Below are 16463 nucleotides of genomic sequence, written 5' to 3'. Positions count from 1 at the left end.
GTAGTGCCCTTATCCAAGCCTCAATTTTCTAGCCTTAAAAAGTTACAGTTACATTGATACTGACCTCAGCTAAACACCTAAAATTCCAGACTGATTTTTAACTTTAAAACTCAACAGCACAAAACTAGTTAGCAAAATGCCAACTTGAACAGAAGAATAGTTTGATCCATTTGGCATCATCAACTGGATGTGAACTGGTCCAGAGAGTCCATGTCAAAGTGCAGAAGAATGATCACCCAAAATGACAAAAAGTAATTCTTTACCACGTCAACTGTGTTTATGTCTGATGTCACACAAACAACTGGAAGTTGTTGATACATTAATCTGTATCATTCAAGCATTTCAGAGAGCAACTTACAGAACTTCTACCAAAACAGCCTTAGATAGAATAGGGAAACTTCCCTCAGTTGCGCTTACAGCTCTGTGTAAGGGTGAGACTGAAAGGTAGAACTCGGTTTTGAACATCAATTCAGTGGTGAGCAAGTGTTCAGTTGATGCATCAGACTAAAGTCAGGAAATAAGCAGTTAAATAGTGACAATTACTATGACAGGACAGGCAATATGTGTATTTTGTGGAGCTTGCAGAATATAGGAATTCCTGAAAACCAAGAATATTCAGGAAAACCATAAATGTCTTCAGGTGGACTTGCCTGAAGGTGGACCACAGGAGGGTTCCTGGAATGCACAGTGGGCAAGAGAGGCAGTGGGGCAGCAGAAGTGACTCAATTCACTCAAATGTCATAAGCAATGACAGGTTATGGTTGAGAAGCAGGGCATGAAAAAATAGGGCATTTTTCATTGAAGGAAGGAAAAGTAAAGGAGAGGCTTCTGATAAAAAGTTTTCAGGAATATGAAGGATTTTTGAGAGGTCATTTCCATTAAATATTGAAGAACAAGAGGGAATTCAGAAGAACATTTTTCACAGTACATATAATCCAGCATAAAAAATATTATAAATAACAGAAAATGCTGAGGTCAGGCAGTATCTGTGGAGAGAGAAACAAAGTTAAGGTTTCAGGTCAAGGACATGTTATCAGAACTGGAAAAAGCTGGCAATGCAATAAGTTTTGAGCAAATGGTGGGTGGGACAAGGACAAAAGGAAAGTTTGAGGGAGGGTAGGGACAGAAGAAATGACAGAAGAGTTAGTCTTGCAGGGTCTAAGGGAATGGTGATGGGGCAAGAAAAGAATCGAAGAAACAAAAAATGTGCCCAGAATAGGTATGCTGATGTCTGAAAGCGAAAAAAAACCCAGAAAACCCAAAACGTGCAAAGAAAAGGAAACAAAATGGGGTTGCAGTCTGAAATTATTGAAGTCAATGTTAAGTCCAAAAAGCTGTAAAGTGCCTAATCGAAAGATGAGGTGCTGTTCCACAAGCTTGTGTTGAGCTTCACTGGAACAGGGCAGTAGGCCAAGGACAGATGTCAGCATGACAGGAAGATGGAGAATTAAAATGACAGACCACTGAAAACTCGAGGTAATGCTTGTGGACGGAATAAGGTGTTTCACAAAGTAGTCACGCAATCTGCATTCGGTCTCCCCAATGTACAGGAAACCACATTTACAAGTAAATTACTGTTTCAATTGGAAGGAGTGTTAGGGTCCTTGGATGGTGAGGAGGGTGGAGGTAGAAGGATAGGCATTACATCTCCTTTATTTGCACAGAAAGGTGGCATGGGAAGAGGGAACCATCCCTTTGCACTGCTAAAGGGGAGGGGAAGATGTGTCCGGTGGTGGCTTCATGGCAGAGGTGGCGGAAAATGATCAACTGAACATGGAGGCTAGTGAGGTGGAAGGTGAGGACAAGGGGAACCCTATTGTGGCCCATCGTGTCTGCACCAGCTCTCCAAATGAGCCTCATGACTTAGTGCCATTCTCCTGCTTTTTCTCTGTACCCTTGCATATTGTTTCTATTCAAATAATCATCAATTGTCTGCTTGAATGCCTTGATTGAACCTGCCTCCACCACACTTCCAGACAGTGCATGCCAGACTCAAACCACTCGCTGTGTGAAAAAGTTTTTTCTCACATCATATTTGTTTCTTTTGCAAATCACTTTAAATCTGTGCCTTCTTATTCTCGATCCCTTGACGAGTGAAAAGAGTTTCTCTCTATCTACTCTATCCATTCCCCTCATGATTTTGAACCACCTCTATCATATCTCCTCTTAGTCTTCTCCTCTCCAAGGAGAACAGTCCCAACCTCTCCACTCTATCTTCATAACTGAAGTTTTTCATCCCTGGGACCGCCCTGCAACTTCCAGTACTGACTTTGAGCAATTACTGGAGAACAGTGAAACTTGGGTAGTAGGCAGCTTCTTCTTCCTGGATTCTTGAAGATTACCTCACCTTCATAATTTGAATGTTAGCTTCAAACAAAGGTTATCGGTCCTTCACTCCAGTAATGTCATGTACGCACCAACTTTGGTGAGGTACAGTCTAAGTGGCAATAGATTCTAGAGTTGAGTGAGAACTTCTTGGAACCTACAAAAGTGGAAGCACAAGGCCATGGAGGTATTTGAAAACAAAGGTGAGAATCTTAAAAGCGAGGCATTGCTTAACTGTGATTCAATGTATTTAGTGAGCACAGTGGATATGGGTAAGCATGACTTGGTGCGAATTAGGATATGGGCAAAGTTTTGAATGACTTCAAGTTTATAGAGCATAGAGCTAGAGAGGAGTGCGTTAGAATAGTCAAATCTAATGCCAATAAAGGCATAGATGAGGATTTCAACAGTAGATACACTGCACCAAGGATGGAGTCAGGTGACATTACAGAGATGGAAATAGGCAGTCTTAGTGATGGAATGCAACTTCTCAGTTGAGAGGCTCATTGTCATCAAAACATATGCAGCTAGATTCTGGAATGAACAACGCTTCATAACAATTTTGTTTTCCTGCTGTGGCATTTAAGGCACATTGCTCTGTCTAACTTAATTATCTTCAGAGAAGGCAAATTATACTACTTGCTACATACTAGGTAAACCCACAAGGTTTAGGCAAGTTTGATAGTATCAAACCTTTACCTTGTAAAGTTAGGTTCCTGGAAAGATAGGTGTCTATATTGATGTTTTATGGGATAGTGCCAAGCCTTAAGAAGTCAGTACTGTGGCCACCTCCTATTTATAGCAAATTGTTTGCTGTGACATATGATGTGGTGTAGATGAAATCCTTCAGAAATACATTTTTTTTGGTCACAATTACAGCCGGTATTTAGATTTTCTGGGCAAATCCTTAGGAGTACTGGTGTCAATTACAGGTTAGATAATTTTCAGGGACAAACTGCAGGCAGCTTCACACAGCAATGTCAGTGATTGCACCAAGGTAACAATAATGTCAATTAATTGCAGACACTTAAATCATATAGTTCCTCTCATATTGGTCAACTACAGAACTTGAGATTGCAAGTGTGCTCAAGGAAATTGAGAAAACTTTATAGGACCTCGATAGCTTCTTTGACGGCATGTCAGACACTGTACAACTTTGACCAATGCATCTTTCCTGGTATTATTAATGAAAGTACTCTTTCCAAATAAAGCTCTAGTCTGAGCTAAAAATGTGCTTGGAACTTGAAAACATCATCACATCTGGAATTGTATAGTTGGACATTCTTGTAGCACAGCTTTTCAGAAAAAGCCTTTTTGCAGAGTTTGAAGCAGACTTCATGTTACTGCTACACAGTTTCATGTTAAGCTATATAAACTCTAGGCAAGATTACATAGGCCTGTAGATAGGGAGCAAAACAAAAAGATTCAGGTTTTTTCATATGGGGATAAACAAAAATCTACTTTCAATCTTGGAAGGAAAAGAACAGGACTCAATTTGTGGGCAGAATTACAGCAGAATGGAGTTGATTGTGCAATTGATATCCACATTAATGCAGCCAGTTCACAGCAACAAAGGTGCTAGCTGTGTTTCCCTTTTGACCTCAGGACTTGCATGACCAGGGAGTTTAAAAAGAAATAGCTCGCATTACAAAACTTATATGCTGGACTGACTTTTAAATCATTGGCATGAGAGCAATAAAGTAATTTGTGGAATGGGTTAGAGTATTTGGCATGCTTAAATAATACGTTTCTGTCAATTATTTTAGATTACAAAGCCAATTCTTAATTAAATAATTCATGTTAATTTGTTAAGAATTCAAATGTTGCCTTTGCTGGCAAGCAAAAGCTGTTTTGATAGTGGCCAGTGATCTCTCCAATAGGAACTTGTTGATTTAAGGAAATGTTGAAGGTTGAGCTGTGATAATAAAACCATCCTAGACACACACACTCCAATGCAAGAATTAGTCTTAAAAACAACAAAAGTAATACATGTTTGCAATTTTCTTTAATGAATAACTGTAAAATGAACAAATTGTTTAGATAAACATTCACTTGAATTGATGCTGCAAAGAAATTATGAATTTTTCATCCTTTTCATGCCTATGTTACGCAGTTTTAATAACTCGTTCATCATCCAAGAATTGTAGAAAAACATAAACATTAAAAACCTGCCTTTAAAAATTGTACTTACCCATCTAACCTAACATCAGGCAGAGTTCTGTTGAGTGCTATCATATCACTTGCCATCAAGTTGAACTGATTGATTTTAAACATCTCCTTCATTCTTTCTTGATTTTCCTTAGAAATTATTACAGGCTTCCCCATCTCTCCAGGTCCTTCTTGTGGCTTCTGTATTACATCTGAAATGCAGTAAAGTTTTGTTACCAAATGAAACTTAGCTTTAATGCTGTAGTCACTGTCTGAAATATTAAAATTATCTACTATAAGCATCATTTTCCTTACTCTTTGGTGTATTCTGGTCTTGGCATATGAAAGGATAGGTCTGCAGAAACTACCATTTTAGAGTTAGCTATAATAGAAATCATGTATGTGGTCATCTTTCATCCTACTGTACACAGGGTTTCATCCTACAAGTGCACCTCAATTCTACTGAAATGAGCCGACCAAAAGGCATTTCAGTTGATACAAGGAATTAAACATATAATAAGTTACAAATGTACCAAGCCTTTGTATGTTGTGTTTAGTACCTAAAACAGGCAGTTTAATATTTAATCATTTGTAGTATCTCCAAATGAAGACAAAGTAGTGGAGTAGAACAATAAAGTTAGACACATTGGAACCATCATATTAGCATCTATAACTATGATATAGAGGCTATGCAGGGAAGAACACGATTGGCCAAATAATACTTATTCTCCTCAATGACAATACGGCAAGATCCTGCTCTATTGTATAAATGTCAAAATAGTGACAGATTCCACCCAGTAGTGTACATGCCAAAATAGAACAAATGCTAGCTTAATCTTTTTCTTTCATGTAGCTTTCGCCAAGTATTCAGAATTTTTTGGACAATAATTTAAGGGGCTGTATTATACAGAAAGCAATGGAGATCTAAACAATTTGTTATTAGAGGCAGGTTACAGGACTGCAAAGATAAAACATTCATTCACTTAAACTGTCAAACCTAGATAGTAAAGCTTCCTTAATGGCATATAAATGGCTTCCTATAGTTGTCTCATAGAAACCATCCAGAGTAATGTTTTGATATGACAATCCCAGAATGTGAGAAAAAATACTTCTTTCCCTAGTGGACCATAATCTGGTAAAGATTTATGTTCAAACATGTTTTGCCACTCAGTTACTTAAATATTAAAGATTTACCCAAGGTTCATTATAAAACTAAACAACTGTCATGAAACCCATCGATCTATGTGTCCCTGTCTGATAAATCAGCAGTTTATGGAGATTGTAACATTTAAAAGGTACAGGATGTTCCGATGCTTGTTACATTGGTTTCTGCTGAGAAACAAGGGTGGGAGCCTCTGGGAGTGTTTTGATAGGTCCCCAGGTCTGTTCATGGGTCAGTGAACAACTATTCTGCAGGTAGTCAGTTTTGGGAGAATCAGGAGCAGGGGGGAAAACTCCATGTAGTCAAAGTGCCACTTTTAGCTCTGAGGAGTGTCAAACTAGTTTACGTGTCTGTAATGATATTGCTGAGGTAAAGGAATAGTGAGAATTTTAATCGTCGTCTTATGCTGTATTGAGACCTTTCCAACCTTTTTATCTGGTGTAATATAGTTCATTTGTTTTAATAAATATTTTATTCTTTGTATTAAAAGTTCATCAGGAGACTCCTGTGAATTTGTATTATTCTGGAATCCATTTGTCCAATATTAATAGCAGCTGGTATTGTAACAATATTAACTTATATTTTCTTTGTTGCTGCTGACACTGCATGTGTTCAAGGCATTTTCTTTCTTCCTTACTAAACATTTGTTCATTTCCAGTTTTCAACCCCAGGCTTCGAGCATTTCATAAAATGTTCTCTCATCTCCCTTTGATAGCACAGAAACCATCGAATCCTGTAATGTATCTCAGGCAACTGCCCCCTTCATCTGACACTTTTTCCCTTTTGTGAAAAAATGGTGGACCTCCAGTAGTGTTGCTTGTGGCAAAAAGGTATTTTATTCTTAAGGTAATGTACAATATTAGGGCCATTATTACCTTAATTAAATAAGTCAAATTGTAATTCAGTTAGAGTATTATAGAACTATTACTGAATTATGGGTTCAAATCCTAGGATTATTTTGGTATTTGTTTGAAAAATACAAATCAATCACCTTGATTACCACTTAAAAATGATTATTTCAGCTTTAAAAATGCGAAGACACAGAGGAAAATATTGCCTTTAGTTGAGAAGTAGGTTGGAAGAACTACTGTAACAGCATCGGGGAGTTGGCAATAGGGGAATGCACAGGTTGGTAATATTGTGACAGTGGTACCATTTGCCAGGGCAACCATGGTGTTTTGGAGCACAGGGAATGAGTATCAGGGACTTGCTGGAATGGGAGAGAAGTGAGAGCAAGGCAGATCAGGAGAGAATTTTGGATGTGGGTGGAATGAGAGCAGTGTCCTAGGATGTGGGGTCACTGAAAGGGGCTGGGAGTGTAGACTGAGTTGAAACCACATCAAAGATGCTATATAAATACAACTTGTTTTGCATGCAATATCTGTTAAGAGTATTTTATTTTCCTGTATCACTTTGCTGACATTCCTATTTCTATCAGTTTTTGATATCACAATTTCTCCTTCACATCTCTTTCTCATACACATCTGTTACAATTAAACTTGTCCATTTGTTTTACATGCCTTTGATTGCAAATTTAATTTTTGTATTATTATGAAATCCATTCATTTTATGTCCCCATGTGCTAAGTTAGCAGACCATGGAGATTGTAACATTAAAGGTACAGGATGTTCCACTGATAGTTACATTTGCTGCTGCCTTTTACAACAGTGACGACCTTCTTGGGATGTTTTGATAGGTCACCAGATCAGATAAAGGGTCAGTGAACAGTCAGTTGGAGTCAGCCAGCAAGTGAAAGAGACAGGAACAAGGAAATGTCCCAATTAAGTTAAAATGCATGAAAAGGGCTGCAAATAGCTGATTTTAAGTGAAGTGGGCTCGAGAGAAGCCTGGAGATCCACAAAGACAGCCGAAGGTTGTTTAACTCTTTACTATGGGCCGTTGAGACAGAGGTACCCCTGTGGAGCAGTGGTGTTCAGTTTGGTATGGCCAAAGATTTGAAAGTGTGCTTGCAGGCTAGCGTTTGAGTGTACTCGTTAATCCAGGGAAAAGGAATCTTGGAAGGTGAGACTGAAACCCTGCAAGGTGGGCCATTGTTGAAGCTGTCTGAACGGGAGTGATTTTTTGGAGAGAATTCCAAGGCAATTTCTTCAAATGTGGAGATTGGAAACCCCCCCGAGAAAGACAAAGTTTCATTAAGATTGGTTGGCTCACAATGTGACAAACGTCTGGGGGTTGGGGCGGGGGGGTGTTGTTGAGAAATCCATGGAATCAATTTTGGTGGCATCTGTTCGCCTGTTAATTCACATGTATCTCATAATTACCCTGAATATTAGAGTATAAGATAGGTTTTGTAAATTGTTTCATCTTCCTGAACTTGTATATTTAAGTTTTTTTTGTTTGATCAAAACCTGTGGAATCTTGTGGCTTTATTCGCTTAGTGAGTGTCTTGAATCTCAAACTTTATCCCACCCCCACTCTGGCCAAGGATCATACAGTATTTATTCAAAATATATGACGCAGGCTTCTTCAAATGCTACTGAAGAAATTATTTTATGAAATCCCCTCCTAATCCAGACCTCCAAACTCATCCTCTTGGCTAGCTTTGATTGCAGTTGTGGTGGACTGAGGAGCTGGCTGTGATCAGTGGGAGTGAATTGAAAGGATTTCTCCAAAGCCATCAGAGCAAACTGGATTTCATATTTAAATTAAATACCAAACTGTATTTTAAAATATACCACTTCCCCCAACTCACTGCACAGGGAACCCTTCTAAGAAATGCTTTTTATTGTGTAGTTGGTAGTCACCCCTGTCATCTCTCTTCACCCTCGCAGCCCACGCCACAAATTCTCACAGTGCAATACCACCATTCATCACAGAGCACAGACACAACCAGCCCTGCTCTGAATAACTGAATACATAACTGCGTTATCAGTGTCTTGTGATGAGGTGAACAAACATCCCAATGTACTTGCATAGGACTGTTATCAAACAAAATTCGACACCAAGCCATACAAAGAGATATTAGGGCAGGAAAAGCTTGATCAGAGTTATATTTTAAGAAGCATCTTAAAGGAGGAGAGAGAGAGAGAGGGTAGAGAAGGAATTCCAGAGCTTAGGGCCTTGGCAACTGAAGGCATGGCCAGGGAAGAAACTATTGTCCACCTCTTTGTGGAACATGACTCTGCAAAGCAGCTCTGGAAGTGACGTAGTGGTTTTTGTTGACGTTCATCTCGAGCAGCTCCATAATGTAGGACTCTGTGCCCAACAGGCTGTTCCCAGGGCCACACACCAAGACAAATATCAACTGCTGCTGGAGGACCATCAACTTGGTGAGGCAAACTCTTTGGTCTTCTTGAAACTTGCTGGTGTTGCACTGCAAACAGCTGTTGATGATTGGATGTTCTGGACTGACACATTCTAAGGTCCAGGACTACATGCTGAGTGATGTACTAAAGTTCAGGGCAGCTATCACAAAGCATCAATGGGGAAAGGCCGCTGTCTAATGCCCTCACACTATAGTACAAAATCAGTGTATGCTTGACATGAAACTTAGGACAATAACAAACACCAAGGAAAGGGTACTGAAAATTAGTAGGACAAAAAGCTGACAAGTGCTCAGATCCCGATGGACTTCACCTAGGGTCTTAAAAGAAGTGGCTGTTGAGATAGTAGATGCATTGCTTTTAATTTTCCAAAATTCCCTAGATCCTGTAAAGGTCCCATTAGGTTGGAAAATAGCTTTAAGCCAGTTAGCTCAACATTTCTTGCAGCAAAATTGCTGGAATCTATTTTTAAGAAGGTTAGGGTGGGGCACTTAGAAAAATCTCAATGCAATCAAGCAAAGTCAACATAGCTTTGTGAAAGACAAATGATGTTTGACTAATTTACTGGCGCTCTTTGAGGAGTGGATAAAGGGGAGCCTGTGCTGTACTTAGATTTCCAGAAGGCATTTGACAAAGTGCAACATCAAAGGTTACTGTACAAAATGGTGTAGTGGGTAATATAATAGTGTAGGAAGAAGGTTGGTTAGCTAACAGGAAGCAGAGAGTAGGAATAAATTGGCCTCCTTTGGGTTGGCAAGATGTGACGAGTGCAGTGCCACAGGGATCATGCTGGGGCCTCAACTATTTGCACTTTATATCAGTGACTTGGATGAAAGAAATGAATGTATGGTTGCTAAAGTTGCTGATGACACAAAAATAGGTAGGAAAGTAAGTTGTGAAGAGGACTTAGGGAGTCTAGAAAGGGATATAGATAGGTCAAACGAGTGGGCAAAAAATTGGCAGGTGGAGTATAATGAGAGAAAATGTGAACTTGTCCATTTTTGCAGGAGGATTGAAAAGCAACATGTTATTTAAATGGAGAGTGTAGGAGAACTCTATGGTACACAGAGATCTGGGTGTCCTGGTACATGAACCAGGAAAGTTAGTGTGCAGGTACAGCAAGTGAATGGGAAGGAAAATGGAATGCTGTTGTTCATTGCAAGGGAAATGGAATATAAAAATAGGGATGTTTTGCTACAGTTGTATAGGGCGTTGGTTAGACCACATCTAGAGTACTATGTACAGTTTTGGTCTTCTGACATGAGGCCCCTTTTTTTTTTGAAAACATGATTTTTCAACTTTCAACTGACCGGAAGTTTTATAATTTGGACAGAGACAGAGCAAGCTGCTTAAAAATGAAGGGCAATTCCAAGGTGAATATGAAAAACAAGCAAATCAGCCTCATGGGAGTGTGAAGAGATAGTCATTGCCTATAATGCAGACACCCATCGAAACTTATAACTTCTAAGAAAGAGCTATTAAAAATGCAAAGTACCGGATATTGAAACAATGGCTGCCACAGACAGACACACCCAAAACCTCTTGAAAATACACAATGGGTTAAGTATTTCAAGGCAAGGCTGCCCAGCCACTTGAGATTGCAAGTGACACTGGCGGTGTCAAGAAAGTCTTCAGCGGAGGAAACAGGCTAAGGACTGCTCTCTCTCACTTTTGGAATAAGTGTGTTGCTCAGTTCGAGAAGCCAACTGTATAATAAACCTACCAGCGAACCGAGATTTCTTAATAAGCATGTGCATGAGCACATGTGCAAGGGCATCTGCGTGACTGCATGAAGGCTTGACGTCGCGTTTTATTTTTCCTCGGGTTTAGTGATAAATAAATTTGCTCTCTCTTGGCTCAAGAAAATCTTTTTTGATTTGCTCCTTGTTGCTCACAGCTTAAATAGGAAAATACATTCTGATTTGGAAAAGGCATACCCTCATGAAAAAGAAGCTTAAATCTTTGCTGTGAGCAACTGAGGAGGTTGAACAGAGGGGAGCCAGTTTACCCCTTTTCACCTGGTCATAACACTCCTTATTTAAGCAAGCATATAAATGCATTAGAAGCAGATCAGAGAATGTTCGCTCAACTGATACCCAAGATGGGGGATTATCTTATGAGGAAAGGTTGGACAGGCTGGTCATGTATCTATTGGAGTTCAGAAAAATGACAGGTGATCTTATTGAAAAACAAGATCCTGAGGTGATTTGACAGGGTGAATGCTGAAAGGGTGTTTCTCCTTGTGGGAGAGACTAGAACTAGGGGTCACAGTTTAAAAATATGGGGTTTCCTATTTAAGACAGAGATAAGAATCTTTTTCTCTAAGGGTTGTGAATCTTTGGAATACTCTTCCCAGAGAGCAGTGGAGGCAGGGTCAATGAACATTTTTAAGGCAGAGGTAGGTCTACTCCCTTGTCAGTCAAGAACCTAAGGTTATCAGGGATCGGTACAATGTAGAGTTGAGACCACAATCAGATCAGCCATGATCTTATTGAATGGCACAGGACGCTCGAGGGGCCAAATGACTTACTCCTGCTCCTAATTCGTACGTTCGTATGAAATGAATATTGTAACATAAGCTCTAATTGCAAGTCTCGTGAGACACCTCAGAGTGCCATATACTACATGCAAAGAAACTGATCTGGTTTTCACTTTATGGAAAGTTAACTTTGAACTGTTAAGTAGTGTAATTTTACAAATTTTATGAAAAGTAGTTTTTGGAGAAAACTTTATAGCATGATACAGCATAGAAAGATTATTCAGCACATTGTGCTTTTGACATCACCTTGATAGAACTATCAAATTAATTTCACTCTCCTGCTCCTTCCCCATAACCCTGTAATTTTTGTCAGATTGCCCCTGGTTCTTTTGCCAATCATCTTAAATGTGTATCTTCTAGTTATCAACCCTTCTGTCTCTGGAAACAGAGTAAATAAGGAGAAATGATCAAAACCCTGCTTAACTTTGAGCAACTCTATCAAATCTTGTTTTAACCTTTTCTGGTCTAAGGAAAAGAGCTCCAGCTTCTCTAGTCTCCCCTCATAACTGAATTCCCGCATTCAGGTATAATTTTAGTCAATCTCTTCTGCACCCTCTCCAAGGGCTGGACATCTTCCTAAACTGTGAGGCTCAGAATTGAACACAATACTCCAATTAAGGCCTAATCAGTGGTTTATAAAGGTTTAGTATAACTTCCTTTCTTTTGTACTCTATTTCTCTATTTTCAAGCCAAGGATTTCAAATGCTTTTTTGACAGCCTTCAAAGATTTGAACAATTATACCCCCAGGTCTCCATTCCTGCACCCACTGTGAACCCATATCATTTAGTTCATGTCACTTCTGCTCATTCCTCCTTTCAAAATGGATCACTTCACTGCCTTAAATTTTGCCTGCCACGTGAAGCCCATTTTGCCAGTCTGTCACTATCCTCCTCAATGCTAAAACATTTCCGATTTTTGTTTCATCAGGAAACTTTGAAATTATGCCTTATATGCCCAAAGTCAGGTCACTATATATCAAAAAGAGGACTGATCCCTGGAGAACACCGCTGTATACTTCCCGCTAGTCTGGATAAACTGTTCACACTATTCTCTGCTTTCTGTCGAACCTTTGAAAGTCCATATACACATCAACCTCACTACCCTCACCAACTCCCACCATTAATTCAAAGAACGGGATCAAATCTGTGCCAACTTTCATTTATTCATTTCATTTCATTTATTCATTTACCTTTCGAAATGTCAATTCATTTTTGTCCCAGATTCCTCACTACTGGTACTTGGCTGAATGGAGTGTAGTTGCCTGGTTTATTCCGCATACCTTTTTAAAAAACGGGTGTAACATTTGCAATTTTCCAGTCCTCTAGAACCACCCCAAAGGAGGATTGGAAGGTTGTTGCTGGAGCCTCCATAATTTCCACCCTTACCTTGGATGCATTCCATCCAGACCAACTGACTGTTTTATTTTGAGGGCTGAAATTTTAAGCTCACCCTTTTTATCCATTTATTTCCAAAGCAATATTACTACTGGCAATTACTGCTACATTGCCACCATCATCTTCTCTAGTGAAGACAGATGCAAAGTACTCATTTAATACCTTACTAATGTCCTCTGCCTCCATAAGATCACCTTTTTGGTTTCTATTCAGCTCCACCCTTCCTTTAATGCCTTTTTTTACTATTTACTATTAGTAAAGCCAGATAGATAAAAATAGATTAGTAGCCACGAATCTGTTCTCATTCTCTCTTTTCGCTCTTCCCTTGGTAGTCCCTTTAAGATCTCCTCTGTACTTTCTATATTCAGCTTGGTTCTCTACTGCATTACGAACTTTACAACTATCCGTGAGTGTCCTTTCTTGTCTCATTTTAAGTTCTAGCTTTGGAAACCTTTCTTTTCTATCTCATAGAAATGTGTCGACTCTGTACGCAAACCATTTTCTTTTTATAAAACCTCCATTGTTCAATTACTGCTTTGCCTCATTTTTTTTTATTCCAACAGTGGAGCAATGAAAATTGGAGATGTACAAGAGGCCAGAATTGGAGCAGAGAGATCTCAATGGCTTGTAGAATGGAGGAAGTTAGAGATAGGGAGGGCAATGCCACAGAAGGATTTGAAAACAAGAAGATAATTTTAAAATAGTCACTGCAGTACTGGAAGCCAATATAGATCAATGAGCACAGGGATAATGGGCGAACAGGACTTGATGTGAGTCAGGGTATGAGCAGCAGTGTTGGATGAACTCAAAGGGTGCAAGGTGACAGGCTGGCCAGGAAAGCATTGAAATAGACCAGTTTAAAGTTAACAAAGGCATGGATAATGGTTTCCATTGCAGATGAGCTTAGACAGAGGCAAGAGGCAGAACCAACAAGTTTTGAAATCTATACAGTCAACATCCCTTGGCTTTCACATGTCAAAGTCAAGTATTGGACTGTAGAGGATAATTAGACCTGGACATGTAGATGCAATATCATCTCCAATGTAAATACATACCTTGGTCCTTATTTTTACACATTTCCGTATAAATTCCTACATCCACAATAATAATGGAAACTGTCAATATAACGTTGTTGCACTGTACTTACGCCCTTCATATTTGCTGGTGCTGCTGTGTCTCTGTTGTCTGCAAGTTATAATTAAATATTGAAACTTTTACACAAGTGGTGTCCATTAAAGCTGTGGGCATAGGATATTTATAAATGGGAAGCTGTGCCAGCTAATTGGACTTCCACATCTTCTCCCTGCCTTTTAACTTCCTGTTCTTCTTGTTTCAACCTATGAACCACTGATCTTGTTATCACACAATCTGGAAACAATCCAGGATGCTCTTTCTGCAACACTACTGTTGAAAATACTTCTAGAGGCTGCTCAACTACCACAGGCATCACCCACATCTGGGGCCCAGCTATATCATTACCCAAAATAAATTAAAACCCAGCAATGGGCACTCCAGCAATCACTTTGTCTGTTTTGGCTTACTCCTTAAATTTACCTTCCACAATGGAATAGGTTTAGCATCTCCATGAACCCCACTTATTATTGCCTGCTTCTGCAATACTCCCTCTGAACAACAAACCTCTCTATCCCACAACATTAAGGATTCACTAGCCCGTGTCTCTTAAAATTTCAAGATCTTCACCTACTCCACTCTGAACACATGGAAAGACTTCCCCTTCACATACAAATCTTTAAACATTTCTGCAACCTGCTCCTCAGGATTCTCTTGGGTAAATTGTGAGCACATTCCCACTTCTTTATCCATGTTCCTCTTTTACCTGTACACAAACCATCGATTTTTCCTGTGCCTGGACCTCAGAACCCACAGTACTTTTACTTCCAGAACTTTTCTGCACCCCAATAATCCCAACAGATTTTCCCTGCAATTTCCAACATACTGACTATGTATGTCCAAGTTTATTACAAAGAAAACACCTCAATTTGAGTGTCACTTCTACCCTCAGCACTTTCCTTTTTTGTCTGAGAAAAAACTTACTGGGAATTTCCACCTACTCCTGTTCCTTGATTACCCACCTTCCTTTCACCTTCCCATTTCTATCCTTCTCTGATTTAGATGGATGATTTAAAAAGTTTAGCTCTATGAACTAACTCAATCATCAGCTATCTCTGCTGCTTATCTTACCGTTTTAACCCTCTGTTCCTCCACATGAGTTCTCACTACCGAAGGTAACAAATCTTTAAATTCTTCCAAAGGACTTACCTCTCTAAGAGCTGCATATGTTATCTCCATCTTTAATGCCCGTATCCACTGGTCAAAATTACTTTGTCTTACTCTTTCAAACTCAATATAAGTTTTCCCAGGCTGTCTTCTCATACAAAAACAGAATTACCTGGAAAAACTCAGCAGGTCTGGCAGCATCGGCAGAGAAGAAAAGAGTTGACGTTTTGCTTCTCATACTCTTAAATTTTTGCCTGTATGCCTCACAAACCAACTCTCATGCATGCAAAATAGTCTTTTGTTTTTAACCACAGTATCGTTCACCAACATTTCTAATGAAATATAAACCGCATGTGCTCTACCCACAAATCTGCATTGTAACAACAATGTTCAGTTTTCCTGTGACCATTTCATCTATTTTGTTATCTTCTCAAATGAAATAAAGAATGCTTCCACATCTCTTTCCTCAAACTTTGGAAGAGCTTGTACAAATTTAAACATCTCCCCATTTTAATTCTGATCGGCAAATAAGTCCTTCCTCAAATCCTGTTGTCACTTTCTTTAACTGCCAGCATTTTTAACTGGAATTTTCCATCTCCCTTTTTCCCTTTCCTGCTTTTGTGTCTGTTCCCTTTGAAATACCCTTTCTCTTTCTGCTGCCTCTAGTTCAAGTTTTTTTCATTTGCAACTGAATTTGATCCCATTACAATGAACCACCCCTTGGAGAACTTGGTCTCTCAGGTATTCCTTCCAATTTCAAGTGCTATACGTTCAATTATGTCTGATTTCCTCACCTCGGCAGTTAACCCTAATTGTAACTTATCTGTCAATTCCATTAACTTAGCTTTGTTTGCCTTTTGTAAACCAACCAAAGTTATAAATTCAACTCCCAGAGAAGTCTTAGCAACTGCCAAAGCCGTTTTGCAGTCTCGCCACTTAAAAAAAAACCTCACACCAACTGCTGAATTCAAAGTGCTTCTCGTACTCATAACCTTTAAGATTTACCAACTCCAAATCAATCAAGGAATATCAAATATAGCCCACAAAGCGCCCCCAATTTTGTTCTGATACATGATGAGCTGTTCAAATCTCACAGGGAAACTTGAAACAACTGCCACAATTATTTTACAATTTGTATTTATTTTGAGATACATGCCTTGAATTCAGTAGTAATAAGACCACCAAGTCTTGTACGTTTCTTAAAAAACTGAATTAAACCTGTATTAATAAAAAATGATTTTAGGCACATAAATAGGTTTACAAATTACTATTATGATAACTCCTAGCTCCCCTAGCTAATCTAACTGCCAGTTAACCTCCATTAAGGCAACAATAAAACACAGATTCAAACAGACCCAGGCAAAGCACATAC

General features: G+C 39.1%; 1 protein-coding gene across 4 annotated transcripts in view; it reads right to left on the bottom strand.

Annotated features, from left to right (window-relative positions):
• galnt1 (UDP-N-acetyl-alpha-D-galactosamine:polypeptide N-acetylgalactosaminyltransferase 1) overlaps window positions 1–16463 on the bottom strand; it is a 214193-nt gene that overhangs the window by 114324 nt on the left and 83406 nt on the right. For all 4 annotated transcript variants that reach the window (XM_041184208.1, XM_041184210.1, XM_041184211.1 and 1 more), the window contains one exon: window positions 4517–4685. In XM_041184208.1, the coding sequence (XP_041040142.1) occupies window positions 4517–4685 (169 nt within the window). The remainder of the gene's footprint in view (window positions 1–4516; window positions 4686–16463) is intronic.

This window comes from Carcharodon carcharias, chromosome 3 (genome assembly GCF_017639515.1).
Source record: "Carcharodon carcharias isolate sCarCar2 chromosome 3, sCarCar2.pri, whole genome shotgun sequence".
Lineage (NCBI taxonomy): Eukaryota > Metazoa > Chordata > Chondrichthyes > Lamniformes > Lamnidae > Carcharodon > Carcharodon carcharias.
This window is presented reverse-complemented; position numbering and strand designations above follow the sequence as displayed.